We start from the raw sequence: 17950 nt of genomic DNA, 5'->3' as shown, positions 1-17950 counted from the left end.
ATGTCTTTGACTCGCAAGATCCATTTGAATCGCCAGATTCACTAACACACAGTTTTGAATTCCATTTATTTATTTTTCATTGTTGTTTTGGTAACTGTTTCTCAAGTTTTGTTATTTTAAAGACCTTTTGTTCAGTTTGTGAAGTTTGAATTGATATGGAGAAGGGAGGGAGAGTTGGGAGGGAATTAAACGAGTACAATATTGAAACTAAGTTTCAAGGAGACTCAACTAGACAATTGGACCACTGCGAAGTGATCAGTATGCACCTGGTGTACCTACAGTGTTTGACTTTGAAAATCTTTTTCTTTTCTACTTACGCTACATTCTCTCTTGTGCATGTCAGGAAATTTGAGCGGAAATGATGGGAGAATTTATTAGTATTGACTGACAGCCACTCCGTAACTATAGGCTGAAAAAAGTCAATGGAGACTCAAGCACACCTTGCCTTAAACCCCCCCAAGGGCTCAGTGGGGAAATCTGACAACCTTTGTTTCACTATATGAATGATAAATGACTCATCTCTTATTGTATTAAGCCCACGGCCATTGTCTTCCGTCACTCCTACATGTCACTCGTCCCTCAGTGCGATATTCTTATGCACTATCTGACGTAAGACAGTGGCCCGCAACAGAGAATAGCATCTAACTAATTTTAAGTGTGTATGTGTGCCCTCCCAGGGAATGCACCCGGCCTTTATCGGTGCCCAGTACCCGTTCTCAGTGGCCACCGGCCCCCATCCGCCCATGGCAGCAACTGCGGTCACCTTCCCTGGTATTCCGTGCCGTCCATGACCCAGATCGCCGTCCACCCGTACCACACTGAGACCGGCCTGCCTCTGAGCACCACTGTAGCAGGTGAGCGGAGACCACTGCTGCGTGTGTGTTTGCACACGTCCATGTGTATGATGTGTTGTCTGTCTATAAACGTCAAATAGTAATCTACTTAGTATCTTAGCTGATGTTGTTGATGGATCACATTCAACAGGAAAAACTTTTAAAAAAGAAAACATTTACTTGATGGATGTTTTATAATGGGCTCTCCATGGCACTCTCAGGAGCCACGACTTTTTCCTCTTTCTATCCAGTAGGTGGCGTCCATTCAGGCGCCACAATCCAGGCCATTCAGGGGTCATCTCTTCCTGGTATGTCTTCCCAGCCCGTCTCATTGGTCAGCGCCCCCTTTCCGTCTGAAGACGAGCAGCATAGCCAGCCAATCAGCCAGCAGGGTCTTCACTACCTGCACTCAGCCTACAGAGTTGGTGAGGAATATACCTATGCTTTTAAGTGTCCATGATAAGATTCTCTAGATGTAATACTAGATGGTATATGCACTGTGAATATCAGTTCTGTCATTTGCGATTGTTATGCTTTCTATTCAAAGTAATTGGCATTAACTGTGATATTTGAACCTGGCTCTTTGATAGGCATGCTGGCTTTGGAGATGCTTGGAAGGAGGGCTCACAACGACCACCCCAATAACTTCTCCCGCAGCCCCCCATACACGGAGGATGTCAAGTGGCTCCTGGGCCTGGCTGCACGGCTAGGTGAGAAAGGGGCAGGGATGAAGAGGGCATGCTGTGGGCATCTTGGATTCTAGTAGTTTCATCTATTAAGGTGTTTTGGGAAAACAGGGAAATATTGATTTGAAGTATTTATGCACCAGCATCATAACCTCTGGAGGCTGAAGAAGGCGAAGGCTAGAGTTGAATGCTAAGTAAGACACACAAACATATCAATATCAGAGAACTGAATTTTCTGTGTATGTTGAGAGGATTCTACTGAAATGATTCTGCCAGAATTCAAAGTATAACATACTGTATCTTTGTTTAAAAAAAAATACAAAATAATAATAATAATTAGGATCCCCATTAGGCAACCCAAATTGCGACAGCTAGTCTTACTGGGGTCCGCACCTTAGAGACAAAATACAAAATTTACATACATTTTAAAACATTAACATGTAGTGTCTGTGTGCGCATCCGTTAGCCATAGACTTTCGCTAACTGTCAGCAAAGCGTAAATGCTCACCATTCTCTCATCCTCTCCAGGTGTGAACTACGTGTACCAGTTCTGTGTGGGTGCGGCTAAGGGTGTGCTCAGCCCCTTCGTCCTTCAGGAGATCATCATGGAGGCTCTCCAGAGACTCAACCCCGCCCACATCCATGCCCACCTCCGCACGCCCGCCTTCCATCAGCTTGTGCAGCGCTGCCAGCAGGCCTATCTACAGGTAACACCAGAGCCCAGGCCACAAACAACCCCTAGACCAGGGTTCCCCAACTGGCGGCCTGATTTTATTTGGCTCCCCAAGTTTTTATTTTATTTTTATGAACAAAAATAAATAATAATTTAAATTGTTGTACATAAGACTGTAAAAACAACAGTAAATCAGTTTAGTGATTTTTAGTTTTGGAAATCTGTTACAAAGTATTCCAACACATAGTGGCTTTGGAAAGTATTCAGACCCCTTCACTTTTTCCACATTTTGTTACATTACATTCTTATTCTGAACTGGATTTAATATTTTTTTTCTGGGGCTGCCTAAGTGGGGCAGCGGTCTAAGGCACTGCATCGCTATGCTAGCTGCGTTACTACAGATCCTGGTTTGATACCGGGCTGTGTCACAGCCGGCCACGACTGGGAGACCAATGAGGCGACGCACAATTGGCCCAGCGTCATCCGTCTGTGAGCTGAAGCGCAGCTGGGTCATGCAGCAAGACAATGATACAAAACACACAATCAAGTCTACATGAAAATGGTTAAAAAGCAACAAATTTTAAGTTTTGGAATTGCCTAGTCAAAGTCCAGAACTAATCCCTATTGATATGTTGTGGCAGGACTTGAAACAAGCAGTTCATGCTTGAAAACCCACAAATGTCGCGGAGTTAAAGCAGTTCTGCATGCAAGAGTGAGCCAAAATTCCCCAACAGCGATGTGAGAGTCTGATCAACAACTACAGGAAGCATTTGGTTGCAGTCATTGCAGCTAAAGATGGCAATTACTTTTTCACAAAGGTTAATTGAGTGTTCCATTTTGTTTTTTTGTAAACTCACTTTCCCTTTATCTAATATTAAGTTTTGGTTTCACGGCACTGTAGTTGAGTGCTACAAACTTTTGTAAAGGGAGACTCAGGAGTGCATCCACTGGATTGCCTGCTCTGATGGGGAAGCGGCTAACAGGCTATGACTGTTGCAAAGCTGAAAGGCATGTTGGCCTCTGGAGATTCTGCGCTAGCTCACATGCACATTTAATTCCTTGCTGTGGTTTGAGTCACTGTCTTTCTGCTTTCAACAAGGCTAGACAAAACCGGTGTGTGGGCTTTAAAGGTGAACGTTCAAATTCTCAAAATGAACACTGCTTTATGAGCGTAAACATAGTCATACACACACACCACCTCTTCCTATCTCCCCAGTTTCAGCTGACTTGCTCTACCACCTGCATGATGTGTTCTTGCTACACACTTTCACAAGTGTGTGTGTACCGACACATTTGTTGTGACACAGGCTCTCCTCTATCTCATCAGGCTGTTAATGAGATGAGGTATCTGATGGGTTGTACTCAAGCGGGAAATATAACCATGACTAACAGTGAGTCATCTCCTCAGTCACAGGAGAGGAATTAATTCCATATGTTGGGTGTCATTATGGATATGTTCACCAGAAGAGGCTGGTGGGAGGAGCTATAGTAGGACTGGCTCATTGTAATGGCTGGAATTGAATAGAGGGAATTGAGTCAAATGTGGTTTCCATATATTTGATGTTTGATATAGTTAAATGTGTTCCAGTCTTTACAATGAGCCCATCCTCCTATAGCTCCTCCCACCAGCCTCCTCTGATGTTCACCAACTGTCTTTCTCTGTAATTGGTTCCTCATCTCCCTTAGAACACATCCTGCTTAAATGAAGCTCCAGTAAACAAGGTTAAAATAGTAACTTTTGAGGTTCTCCTATTGAAGTTAAAAGGACTCTCCGCACTCACCCGATCAATGCATCATTTTTTCATTTATTTAGGCGTCAGACCATCAGAGCATATAAAAACACACGATGACAAAGGCCACATGCAGGTAATGTGCGTCAATGCAATCAGACATGATGAGCAACACTTGTGTACAACACAAATGCCAGGAGGCACATCAGTAATAATTTATCTCAGATAATGTGTGACTTGATTGAGACAGTCTTTTTTTAAATATATATACTTTTTACATCATTTAACATTTTTTATGTAGTCTTTTCATAATTCATAAACGCTTTAAAAAAAAGTAAATGGGAGTTAAGACGAGGAAAAGCCTCAAATGAAATAAAAATACAGAAGGGGGGGTCTATGGGAACCTGTAAGAGGGTGTCAGGTTTAAGAACCATCATAAATGACAGGAACCACATAATGCGGGGAGGTTAGGGGGAAACATATTAAAGCATGACACTCATGTCAAAATTATCATTAAGCCTTGATGGATGTAAAGTGCCAAGCATATTAATCCAAAAGAGTTTCCTTTGGCACAGCTTTTCACCTCTGGATGAAGGTTTAAACTTTTTCAATACCCTGAATCGTGAAGATTTGTTAGTGGCATGCAAAAGGGTCATTTTCACCATTAAACTTTATGGTGCTCTTGCTCACATTCGTTGCTTAAGGTGCCTAGAGATTTTCCCAACATGCAACATAAGATGACAATAACATTCATGGTGTGTTATGTAATATAATGATTTCAGATAGTCCTGAATTAATCATGAATAATGAAAGTTAAATGGGGTATGATATTTATGCCTCTTTATCACTCATCATTATTCACGATTCATTCAGGACTATCCGTAATCATGGTAGCAAACCGCAACGTAAACTCAGCAAAAATAGAAAATGTCCCTTTTTCAGGACCCTGTCTTTTAAAGATAATTTGAAAAAATCCAAATAACTTGACAGATCTTCATTGTGCAACTTCCGGGTTGGAGCGAGCGGTCGCATCTGCACTCGGTCCGCAGGTAGTATTACATTTCATTACATTTCATTATAGTATAACGGTTTGATTTGTCTAATCTTAGCTATTTTTCTTCTTAGCTAGCTACATAGCCGTCTTTGTATCATAGATAATTGCGTAATTATCGTATTTCGTCGTCCTAACGCAGTCTACACCGCCCTGCAGCTAGCTAGCTAGCTAACGTCTACCGTTAGCTAGTCCACCGTCTACCGATTAGCAGCACAACTTACACTCAACTGAACGACTTGATTAGTGTAGTGTTAGCTAGCTACATAGTTTTCTTTGCTGTCTTCGTATCCAAGATAATTGTGTAGTTTAGAGTGTGTAGTTTTAGAGTCATTATCTTAATTTACCGAGGTTAGCTAGCCAGCTATTCGTCGTCCTTAACGTAACAGAACTTCCGCACTCAACAATCCGGTCGCATTTCGCTTCGCTCCACAGGTAGTATCACATTTTTCATTTCATTACAGTACAACGGCTTGATTTGTTTGATCGTAGCTAGCTACATAGCTAGCTACATAGCCGTCTTTGTATCAAAGATAATTGTGTAGTCTTGAGCGATTTCCTAGGTTAGCTAGCCAGCTATTGTCGTTCTTTTAATGCAACGTAACGTAAATCAACACTGCTAGCTAGCCAGCTAGCCCCGAATAGCAGCACAGTAGAAACCATTACACTCAACGGAACGACTTGATTAGTGTAGTGTCAACAACGCAGACACTGCCAGCTAGCCTACATAGTCAACAACGCAGCCTCTGCCAGCTAGCCTACTTCAGCAGTACTGTATCATTTTAATCATTTTAGTCAATAAGATTCTTGCTACGTAAGCTTAACTTTCTGAACTCTCGAGACGTGTAGTCCACTTGTCATTCCAATCTCCTTTGCATTAGCGTAGCCTCTTGTGTAGCCTGTCAACTATGTGTCTGTCTATCCCTGTTCTCTCCTCTCTGCACAGACCATACAAACGCTCCACACCGCGTGGCCGCGGCCACCCTAATCTGGTGGTCCCAGCGCGCACGACCCACGTGGAGTTCCAGGTCTCCGGTAGCCTCTGGAACTGCCGATCTGCGGCCAACAAGGCAGAGTTCATCTCAGCCTATGCCTCCCTCCAGTCCCTCGACTTCTTGGCACTGACGGAAACATGGATCACCACAGACAACACTGCTACTCCTACTGCTCTCTCTTCGTCTGCCCACGTGTTCTCGCACACCCCGAGAGCTTCTGGTCAGCGGGGTGGTGGCACCGGGATCCTCATCTCTCCCAAGTGGTCATTCTCTCTTTCTCCCCTTACCCATCTGTCTATCGCTTCCTTTGAATTCCATGCTGTCACAGTTACCAGCCCTTTCAAGCTTAACATCCTTATCATTTATCGCCCTCCAGGTTCCCTCGGAGAGTTCATCAATGAGCTTGATGCCTTGATAAGCTCCTTTCCTGAGGACGGCTCACCTCTCACAGTTCTGGGCGACTTTAACCTCCCCACGTCTACCTTTGACTCATTCCTCTCTGCCTCCTTCTTTCCACTCCTCTCCTCTTTTGACCTCACCCTCTCACCTTCCCCCCTACTCACAAGGCAGGAAATACGCTCGACCTCATCTTTACTAGATGCTGTTCTTCCACTAACCTCATTGCAACTCCCCTCCAAGTCTCCGACCACTACCTTGTATCCTTTTCCCTCTCGCTCTCATCCAACACTTCCCACACTGCCCCTACTCGGATGGTATCGCGCCGTCCCAACCTTCGCTCTCTCTCCCCCGCTACTCTCTCCTCTTCCATCCTATCATCTCTTCCCTCTGCTCAAACCTTCTCCAACCTATCTCCTGATTCTGCCTCCTCAACCCTCCTCTCCTCCCTTTCTGCATCCTTTGACTCTCTATGTCCCCTATCCTCCAGGCCGGCTCGGTCCTCCCCTCCCGCTCCGTGGCTCAACGACTCATTGCGAGCTCACAGAACAGGGCTCTGGGCAGCCGAGCGGAAATGGAGGAAAACTCGCCTCCCTGCGGACCTGACATCCTTTCACTCCCTCCTCTCTACATTTTCCTCTTCTCTCTCTGCTGCTAAAGCCACTTTCTACCACTCTAAATTCCAAGCATCTGCCTCTAACCCTAGGAAGCTCTTTGCAACCTTCTCCTCCCTCCTGAATCCTCCTCCCCCTCCCCCTCCTCCCTCTCTGCAGATGACTTCGTCAACCATTTTGAAAAGAAGGTCGACGACATCCGATCCTCGTTTGCTAAGTCAAACGACACCGCTGGTTCTGCTCACACTGCCCTACCCTGTGCTCTGACCTCTTTCTCCCCCCTCTCTCCAGATGAAATCTCGCGTCTTGTGACGGCCGGCCGCCCAACAACCTGCCCGCTTGACCCTATCCTCTCTTCTCCAGACCATTTCCGGAGACCTTCTCCCTTACCTCACCTCGCTCATCAACTCATCCCTGACCGCTGGCTACGTCCCTTCCGTCTTCAAGAGAGCGAGAGTTGCACCCCTTCTGAAAAAACCTACACTCGATCCCTCCGATGTCAACAACTACAGACCAGTATCCCTTCTTTCTTTTCTCTCCAAAACTCTTGAACGTGCCGTCCTTGGCCAGCTCTCCCGCCATCTCTCTCAGAATGACCTTCTTGATCCAAATCAGTCAGGTTTCAAGACTAGTCATTCAACTGAGACTGCTCTTCTCTGTATCACGGAGGCGCTCCGCACTGCTAAAGCTAACTCTCTCTCCTCTGCTCTCATCCTTCTAGACCTATCGGCTGCCTTCGATACTGTGAACCATCAGATCCTCCTCTCCACCCTCTCCGAGTTGGGCATCTCCGGCGCGGCCCACGCTTGGATTGCGTCCTACCTGACAGGTCGCTCCTACCAGGTGGCGTGGCGAGAATCCGTCTCCACACCACGTGCTCTCACCACTGGTGTCCCCCAGGGCTCTGTTCTAGGCCCTCTCCTATTCTCGCTATACACCAAGTCACTTGGCTCTGTCATAACCTCACATGGTCTCTCCTATCATTGCTATGCAGACGACACACAATTAATCTTCTCCTTTCCCCTTCTGATGATCAGGTGGCGAATCGCATCTCTGCATGTCTGGCAGACATATCAGTGTGGATGACGGATCACCACCTCAAGCTGAACCTCGGCAAGACGGAGCTGCTCTTCCTCCCGGGAAGGACTGCCCGTTCCATGATCTCGCCATCACGGTTGACAACTCCATTGTGTCCTCCTCCCAGAGCGCTAAGAACCTTGGCGTGATCCTGGACAACACCCTGTCGTTCTCAACTAACATCAAGGCGGTGGCCCGTTCCTGTAGGTTCATGCTCTACAACATCCGCAGAGTACGACCCTGCCTCACACAGGAAGCGGCGCAGGTCCTAATCCAGGCACTCGTCATCTCCCGTCTGGATTACTGCAACTCGCTGTTGGCTGGGCTCCCTGCCTGTGCCATTAAACCCCTACAACTCATCCAGAACGCCGCAGCCCGTCTGGTGTTCAACCTTCCCAAGTTCTCTCACGTCACCCCGCTCCTCCGCTCTCTCCACTGGCTTCCAGTTGAAGCTCGCATCCGCTACAAGACCATGGTGCTTGCCTAAGGAGCTGTGAGGGGAACGGCACCTCAGTACCTCCAGGCTCTGATCAGGCCCTACACCCAAACAAGGGCACTGCGTTCATCCACCTCTGGCCTGCTCGCCTCCCTACCACTGAGGAAGTACAGTTCCCGCTCAGCCCAGTCAAAACTGTTCGCTGCTCTGGCCCCCCAATGGTGGAACAAACTCCCTCACGACGCCAGGACAGCGGAGTCAATCACCACCTTCCGGAGACACCTGAAACCCCACCTCTTTAAGGAATACCTAGGATAGGATAAAGTAACCCCCCCCCCCCCCTTAAAAGATTTAGATGCACTACTGTTCCACTGGATGTCATAAGGTGAATGCACCAATTTGTAAGTCGCTCTGGATAAGAGCGTCTGCTAAATGACTTAAATGTAATGTAAATGTAAAGGGTTTAAACACAGTTTCACTTTCTTGTTCAATGAACCATAAGCAATTAATGAACTTGCACCTGTGGAACGGTCGTTAAGACACTAACAGCTTACAGACGGTAGGCAATTAAGGTCACAGTTATAAAAACTTAGGACACTAAAGAGGCCTTTCTACCGACTCTGAAAAACACCAAAAGAAAGATGCCCAGGGTCCCTGCTCATCTGCGTGAATGTGCCTTAGGCATGCTGCAAGGAGGCATGAGGACTGCAGATGTGGCCAGAAATTACATTGCAATGTCTGTGAGACGCCGAAGACGGTGCTACAGGAAGACAGGACGGACAGCTGATCGTCCTCGCAGTGGCAGATCACGTGTAACAACACCTGCACAGGATCGGTACGTCCGAACATCACACCTGCAGGTAGTACAGGATGGCAACAACAACTGTTACACCAGGAATGCACAATCCCTCCATCAGTGCTCAGATTGTCCGCAATAGGCTGAGAGAGGCTGGACTGAGGGCTTGTAGGCCTGTTGTAAGGCAGGTCCTCACCAGACATCACCAGCAACAATGTCGCCTATGGGCACAAACCAACAGTCGCTGGACCAGACAGGACTGGCAAAAAGTGCTCTTCACTGACGAGTCGCGGTTTTGTCTCACCAGGGGTGATGGTCGGATTCGCGTTTATCGTCGAAGGAATGAGCGTACACCGGGGCCTGTACTCTGGAGCGAGATCGAGGTGGAGGGTCCGTCATGTTGTAGGGCGGTGAGTCACAGCATCATCGGACTGAGCTTGTTGTCATTGCAGGCAATTTCAACGCTGTGCATTACAGGGAAGACATCCTCCCTCATGTGGTACCCTTCCTGCAGGATCATCTTGGCTCAGGCTCATCCTCCTGCATGACAATGCCACCACGCACAGAATGAACAGAATGGCTGATTTCCTGCAAGACGGGAATGTCAGTGTTCTGCCATGGCCAGCGAAGAGCCCGGATCTCAATCCCATTGAGTGCGTCTGGGACCTGTTGGATCTGAGGGTGAGGGCTAGGGCCATTCCCCCCCAGAAATGTCTGGGAACTTGCAGGTGATTTGGTTGAAGAGTGGGGTAACATCTCACAGCAAGAACTGGCAAATCTGGTGCAGTCCATGATGAGATGCACTACAGTACTTGATGCAGCTGGTGGCAACACCAGATACTGACTGTTACTTTGGATTTGGACCCCATCCCCCTTGTTTGTAGTCACAAGCTTGATGTTGTCATTGCGTGCTAGGAATATGGGACCAAATACCGAATTTGACTAATTTTGGTCTCCTAAAATGGGGGGGGGACTACTATGTACAAAACGTGCTGTAATTTCAAAATGGTTCACCCGATATGGATGAAAATCCCCTCAAATTAAAGTTGACAGTCTGCTCTTTAAACTCAGTCATTGTATCATAAAAAAAAGTGTCACTGTCCCAATACTTTCGGAGTCACTGTATACGCTTTAGGGTTAAATGTGGTTATACGTGTAGCATAGCAGTTTCTCTTAGTTTTCACACTTTTGCCCAGCAACTCTTGGCGTACTGGGAAGAGGAACCTCCATCGAAGAAACGCTGTTTCATGACTGTAGCCTTGTAAATGTAATTGTCAGTGGAGTGGCTCAGGCGTCTGTCTACAGAATTGACTCCTAGGTAAACCGTTTAAGTGCATTAGGATGCGCACTGTAAGCTAAAATAAGTGTTATGGTCTGCCTTTTTGATAGAGGGTGGTGATGAGGTTACCATCAGAGACCATTATTCACATATCTAGAAAATATAAATATTTCTAGTCACATTCTATGGAGAACTTGAGATCAGGGTTTATATCATTTGAGGAAAGAGACAAATTCATTACGTTAATCCTGACTTCCAGTCCAAATGTACAAGATATTGATGATATATCTCATATTGAAATTACTGTCTGAAATTGCAGCAGTACCATAGGGCAGTGTGTACCCTTTTCAGTCATATTCCATTAAACCACACCATTGTGAGCAAAATGAAGCGCTCTCTGTTTCCCGTTAATAATTTATCAATTTAAACTCATTATGATACAGAATTTGTCCTAGGAGGTTAACAAAAATAAGTACCTGCTCAAGGCTGGGACTGAAAATGCACTGTACTGGAGATGTGCGGAATTCTCATCACTTCATTAATGCCCTCAAGGGCTTACCCTGAGATGGAGGGATGTGATTAAATTAACAAATGTAAACCTAGTTACAGGTGGCTGTATCAATATACAAAAGTATGGACACCTATTCAAATTAGTGGATTCTGCTATTTCAACCACACATTGCTGACCGGTGTATAAAATTGAGCACATAGCCATGCAGTCACCATTGGACAAACATTGGCAGTAGAATGATCTTACTGAAAAGCTGACTTTCAACGGGGTACTGTCGTAGGATGCCACCTTTCCAACAAGTCAGTTTGTAATATTTCTGCCCTGCTAGAGCTGTCCTGGTCAACTGTAAGTGGTGTTATTGTGAAGTGGAAATGTCTAGTAGCAATAATGGCTCAGCCGCGAAGTGGTAGGCCACACAAGCTCACAAAACAGGACTCCCCGGGGCTGTGGTGCATCAAAATCATCTGTCCTCGGTTGCAACACTCACTACCGAGTTACAAACTGCCTCTGGAAGCAACGTCAGTACAAGACCTGTTCGTTGGAAGCTTCATGAAATGGGTTTCCATGGCCTAGCAACCGCACACAAGCATAAGATCACAATGTGCAATACCAAGTGTATGCTGGAATGGTGTAAAGCTCGCCTCTGTTAGACTCTGGAGCAGTGGGAACATGTTCTCTGGAGGGATGAATCCCGCTTCACCATCTGGCAGTCCGACGGACGAATCTGGGTTTGGCAGATGCTTGGAGAAAACTACCTGCCTGACTGCATAGTGCCAACTGTAAAGTTTGGTGGATGAATAATGTTCTCTCTCTGTGTTTTATGGTTTGGGATGGTCCCCTTATTTCCAGTGAAAGGAAATCTTAATGCTACAGCATACAATGACATTCTAATCTATTATGTGGTTCCAACTCTGTGGCAACAGTTTGTGGAAGGCCCTTTCCTGTTTCAGCATGACAATACACCCATACACAAAGCGAGGTCCATACAGAAATGGTTTGTTGAGATCGGTGTGGAAGAAATTGACTGGCCTGCACAGAGTCCTGACCTCAACATTGAACACCTTTTGGATGAATTGGAACGCTGACTGCGAGCCAGGCCTACTGGCCAACGTCAGTGCCCGACCTCACTAATGCTTTTGTGGCTGAATGGAAGCAAGTCCCTGCAGCAATGTTCCAACCTCTAGTGGAAATCCTTCCCAGAATAGTGTAGGCTGTTATAGCAGGAAAGGGGGGACCAACTCTATGTTAATGCCCATGAGTTTGGAATGAGATGTTAGATGAGCAGGTGTCCACATACTTTTGGTCATGTCGTATATAACACTGGCAGTGGACCACATATGTTTATCTATATTCTCACCAAACACTATTGTTCAATCCAAATCGATCCCAAATCCCTATGTACTTGTGTAAATCTGAATGGATTGGTATTCACAATGTTCATATTCTTGAAGAATGTAAGCTTTTGGTTTGAGACCACAAAATCAACCAAAACTGCTGAATAGCATTTCTAATAGCTCTATATTGAAAATACTTTAAAGAATAGCTGAGATTAAATGATTTATTCACTTTCTACCTGGTTTTATGATTTGTCATTTAAGTTCAGACTTGAGTATTTTTCATTAAAATAAAAATGTATAACAAAGAAGACTTCCCGAAACCCAAATTTGGGTCATGACCCACCAGTTGAGAAATTGCTGCTCCACAAGTTCATTGGGGGTAGTAGGAGGTAGGGGTTGGTTTAGGATCTGGGTGCCCTGTCTGTGACTAACATTGACATAAGTAGTAAAGTAGATTACCCTTTGGTGCCCTGTTTGACTCAGTTAATCTGCTCCTCTGTCCCACCCGTCGTCCCCCACTGCAGTACATCCACCACCGGCTGATCCACCTGACCCCGGCCGACTACGACGACTTTGTCAACATCATCCGCAGTGCCCGCGGGGCCTTCTGTTTGACCCCTGTGGGAATGATGCAGTTCAATGACGTGCTTCAGAACCTGAAGAGGGGCAAGCAGACCAAGGAGCTGTGGCAGCGTATCTCTCTGGAGATGGCCACCTTCTCCCCATGACTGTGAGGGCAGTGGAGTGGGAGAGGAACGACGCTCCCACCCCACAAACCCACAGCCCTGTCGAGCTCTGGCTCTCTCCATCGACGTTTGGCTCTGCCTCGAATGCTCTCCCCATCCGCCTCCCTGGCCTCTCCTTCACCTGACCTGACTTCAACCCTCCTTGTGTACCTTAATGTACATACCCTACACAGCACACAGGCAGCACAATCAACCCCCATTCCCCACCCTTTTAGATGTCATAACTGTGTGAGACGCAGAGCTTTGTGGAAAGCTGAAAGGGAATCAGCTTATGTTGTGTTCTGTGTCTGTTCGTGACTGAATTGCGTCTCCCATTATCATGGTTCATGTCTCTGTGTAACTTCCTGTAACATATATTCCCCCTCATCCTCCCAACTTTCCTTCCAGAAGCAGTCACGAAGGAGTGCTTTTTGGTTGCTTGGGGCATATAAGTTGTCATTTATTTTGTTGTTGGTTGGTTATTTTATTGAAACCACTGAGTAAGTCAGATTCATACTGCAACATTCCACTGTCCTGGGGGGAGTTAGCCTCCACCAGTCACTACGGATCTGAATTTTGGGTATTCTGACAGTGTTTAAACAAGAAAGTTTAAAAAAATAGACAAACAGTTTGTTGAAATAATAAAATGAAAAGAAATGTAATATGAAAATAGTAACCTGAGTACGGGTCAGGATTCTTTTAGTGTTTTGTTTTATCTTTTTGATATTTTGAATGATGTGTATGCAGAGAGGAATTTTGAGAATGAGAGAGTGTAACGTGAGTGTTGTGTGGGTTCCCTTTTCTGATTCAGCGGTTTGAGGTTTTGGGTCTGGGAACACGGGTGTCTGGCTGGACCAAACTCATTGGCCCTTTTTGAGTGGGTCAAGAGTGCAAGTGGATGGCCTTTTGCAAATCTCAAGTACAATCATCCAATCAAATATCAGGATCACATAAAGGATGAGTGGACATGCTATTTACATGCCCTACACATCTAGAATCATAAAAGTGCTACGCTCAGAAAGGCTTATATGCAGACTGGGTTTCCAGGTTACATCCATCAGCTGTTACTGTGGAATTCATGTCCACTGTCCATTGATGTTCTATAGGGGACGTTGCCAGATCCCTGTGTTCCAAACCTGCACCTCCAACCCTGCTCTGGAGCTCACGGGTGATGTGACTTAGTAGAAAATGTACTGTGATATTTTTGTATTCCTCAGTGTAGCTTGGTTGGGAAAAAAGTATATATATAAATTGTGCTGATTGCAAGAGGTTGTAATTTAGAATAAAAGAAAAAAGGACATAAAGCAATACTGAAATGTAGAGTTTACTTAATAAAGGTTATTCAAAACACGTGCTGTAATTTATTTTGTGGGTGGAAAGTACAAAAAATGGACATGATCAAAATTGATCGGTAGTGTACACAGATTTGCAGATATTGCAGGTGCAGCAGAATGTTTGTTTCTAGCTCCAACTGTAGTAATGCCTAGCAATAAAAAAAACATAATCCAGAGACACAAAAAAACAGAACGAGCAATGTTAGTCGTGTGTGTGTATTTGGAAAGTATACAGACCCCTTGACTTTTTTTCAAATTTTGTTACGTTACAGCCTTATTCTGAAATGAATTAAATGTTTTTTCTTATCTAAACACAATACCCCATGTCAAAGCGGAAAACCTTTTTTTATTTTTTAGAAATGTTTGCAAATTTAGTAAAAATCTAAAAACCGATACCTTAATTACATAATTATTCAGACTTGAAATTAAGCTCCGGTGTATCCTGTTTCCATTGATTATTGTTGATGTTTATACAACTTGTTTGGAGTCCACCTGTCGTAAATTCAATTGATTGGACATGATTTGGAAAGGCACACACCTGTCTATATAAGGTCACGCAGTTGACTGCATGTCAGAGCAAAAACCAAGCCATGAGGTCGAAGAAATTGTCCGTAGAGCTCCGAGGCAGGGTTGTGTCGAGGCACAGATCTGGGGAAGGGTACAACAAAATGTCTGCTGCATTGAGTCCACAAAGTTCCTCTGTGGAGATGGGAGAACCATTCAGAAGGACAACCATCTCTGCAGCACTCCACCAATCAGGCCTTTATGGTAGAGTGGCCAGATGGAAGCCACTCCTCAGTAAAAGGTACATGACAGCCAGCTTTGAGTTTCCCAAAAGGTACCTAAAGGACTCAGACCATGAGAAACAAGATTCTCTGGTCTGATGAAACCAAGCTCGAACTCCTTGGCTGGAAGCCAAGCATCATGTCTTGAGGAAATCTGGCGTTATCCCTACGGTGACGCATGGTGGTGGCAGAATAAACAGACTCACCCCATCGCGACTTCCCCCAAAGGTTAACTCTCTAGCCCTCGCTATCTCCCTGCTTGCTAATTCGGCCTGCTAACGGCTAGCTTGTCAAGCTCCGGTCCGCTAACTGCTACCTTGTCTAGCTCGGGCCTACGAACTGTTAGCTTGTTAGCACAGGCCTGCTAACCGTCTGAACCACCGCGTCCCAATCACTCTCTGACCCCATTTACTTTCTATCTCTTTTTGATTTTTAATTTGTTTATACCTTCCGGAAACCTGCCTCACCCAATGTGATACGGAATCGCTATTACGTTTACTCTTATTTTTATTTTTATGACACACTCAAGAACCTCCAGACGCTAACCAGCTAACTAGCTACAAGCTAGTTAGTCATTGTTTGTTTAAAAAAAAAACCTGGATAACACTCGCCAGCCCAGCCCCCCCTGCCCATCCACCGCTGCCCCCTGGACACTGATCTCTTGGCTACATAGCTGACGCACGCTGGACTGTCCATTAATCACGGTACTCCTTTCTGCTTGTTTGTCTTACCTGTCGGCCCCGTTGCCTAGTCAACGCCATTTTATCTGCTGTTTGTTGTGCTAGCGGATTAGCCTCGCCTACTGTTTTTAGCTAGCTTTCCAAATTCAACACCTGTGATTACTGTATGCCTCGCTGTATGTCTCTCTCAGATGTCAATATGCCTTGTATACTGTTGTTCAGGTTAGTTATAATTGTTTTAGTTCACAACGGAGCCCCTAGACCCACTCTGCATACCCCTGTTACCTCCTTTGTCCCACCTCCCACACATGCGGTGACCTCACCCATTACAACCAGCATGTCCAGAGATGCAACCTGTCTCATCATCACCCAGTGCCTGGGCTTACCTCCGCTGTACCCGCACCCCACCATACCCCTGTCTGCGCATTATGCCCTGAATATATTCTACCATGCCCAGAAACCTGCTCCTCTTATCCTCTGCCCCCAACGCTCTAGGCGACCAGTTTTGATAGCCTTTAGCCGCACCCTCATACTACTCCTTCTCTGTTCCGCGGGTGATGTGGAGGTAAACCCAGGCCCTGCATGTCCCCAGGTACCCTCATTTGTTGACTTCTGTGATTGAAAAAGCCTTGGTTTTATGCATGTCAACATCAGAAGCCTCCTCCCTAAGTTTGTTTTACTCACTGCTTTAGCACATTCTGCTAACCCTGATGTCCTTGCCGTGTCTGAATCCTGGCTCAGGAAGGCCACCAAAAATTCAGAGATTTCCATACCCAACTATAACATCTTCCGTCAAGATAGAACTACCAAAGGGGGCGGAGTTGCAGTCTACTGCAGAGATAGCCTGCAAAGTAATGTCATACTTTCCAGGTCCATACCCAAACAGTTCGAACTACTAATTTTGAAAATTACCCTCTCCAGAAATAAGTCTCTCACTGTTGCCGCCTGCTACCGGCCACCCTCAGCTCCCAGCTGTGCCCTGGACACCATTTGTGAATTGATCGCCCCCCCATCTAGCTTCAGAGTTTGTTCTGTTAGGTGACCTAAACTGGGATATGCTTAACACCCCGGCAGTCCTACAATGTAAGCTAGATGCCCTCAATCTCACTCAAATCATCAAGGAACCCACCAGGTACAACCCTAACTCTGTAAACAAGGGCACCCTCATAGACGTCATCCTGACCAACTGGCCCTCCAAATACACCTCCGCTGTCTTCAACCAGGATCTCAGCGATCACTGCCTCATTGCCTGTATCCGCCACGGAGCCGCAGTCAAACGACCACCCTCATCACTGTCAAACGCTCCCTAAAACACTTCTGTGAGCAGGCCTTTCTAATCGACCTGGCCCGGGTATCCTGGAAGGACATTGACCTCATCCCGTCAGTTGAGGATGCCTGGTCATTCTTTAAAAGTAACTTCCTCACCATTTTAGATAAGCACGCTCCGTTCAAAAAATGCAGAACCAAGAACAGATACAGCCCTTGGTTCACTCCAGACCTGACTGCCCTCGACCAGCACAAAAACATCCTGTGGCGGACTGCAATAGCATCGAATAGCCCCGTGATATGCAACTGTTCAGGAAGTCAGGAACCAATACACGCAGTCAGTCAGGAAAGCTAAGGCCAGCTTCTTCAGGCAGAAGTTTGCATCCTGTAGCTCCAACTCCAAAAAGTTCTGGGACACTGTGAAGTCCATGCAGAACAAGAGCACCTCCTCCCAGCTGCCCACTGCACTGAGGCTAGGTAACACGGTCTCCACCGATAAATCCACGATTATCGAAAGCTTCAATAAGCACTTCTCAACGGATGGCCATGCCTTCCGCCTGGCTACTCCAACCTCGGCCAACAGCTCCGCCCCCCCCGCAGCTCCTCGCCCAAGCCTTTCCAGGTTCTCCTTTACCCAAATCCAGATAGCAGATGTTCTGAAAGAGCTGCAAAACCTAGACCCGTACAAATCAGCTGGGCTTGACAATCTGGACCCTCTATTTCTGAAACTATCTGCCGCCATTGTC

The 17950-nt window shown here is 46.0% G+C and overlaps 2 protein-coding genes across 2 annotated transcripts in view; both read left to right on the top strand.

The window, feature by feature from the left end:
• The window catches only part of LOC115113239 (zinc finger SWIM domain-containing protein 8-like), a 47317-nt gene extending 32828 nt beyond the window's left edge, over nucleotides 1-14489 (top strand). The window contains 6 exon segments of the mRNA XM_065012802.1: nucleotides 678-777; nucleotides 780-854; nucleotides 1085-1258; nucleotides 1424-1543; nucleotides 2048-2226; nucleotides 12939-14489. Coding sequence (XP_064868874.1) covers nucleotides 678-777; nucleotides 780-854; nucleotides 1085-1258; nucleotides 1424-1543; nucleotides 2048-2226; nucleotides 12939-13142 — 852 coding nt within the window. The 3' untranslated portion in view covers nucleotides 13143-14489.
• The window catches only part of LOC115113237 (bifunctional heparan sulfate N-deacetylase/N-sulfotransferase 2-like), a 234248-nt gene continuing 223464 nt past the window's right edge, over nucleotides 7167-17950 (top strand). Inside the window, exon 1 of the mRNA XM_065012804.1 lies at nucleotides 7167-7821. The gene's annotated coding sequence lies outside the window, so the exon portion shown is untranslated. The remainder of the gene's footprint in view (nucleotides 7822-17950) is intronic.

This window comes from Oncorhynchus nerka, linkage group LG28 (genome assembly GCF_034236695.1).
Source record: "Oncorhynchus nerka isolate Pitt River linkage group LG28, Oner_Uvic_2.0, whole genome shotgun sequence".
Taxonomy (NCBI): Eukaryota; Metazoa; Chordata; class Actinopteri; order Salmoniformes; family Salmonidae; genus Oncorhynchus; species Oncorhynchus nerka.
Note: the sequence above shows the minus strand (reverse complement) of the source record. Positions and strands in the feature narration are given on the sequence as shown.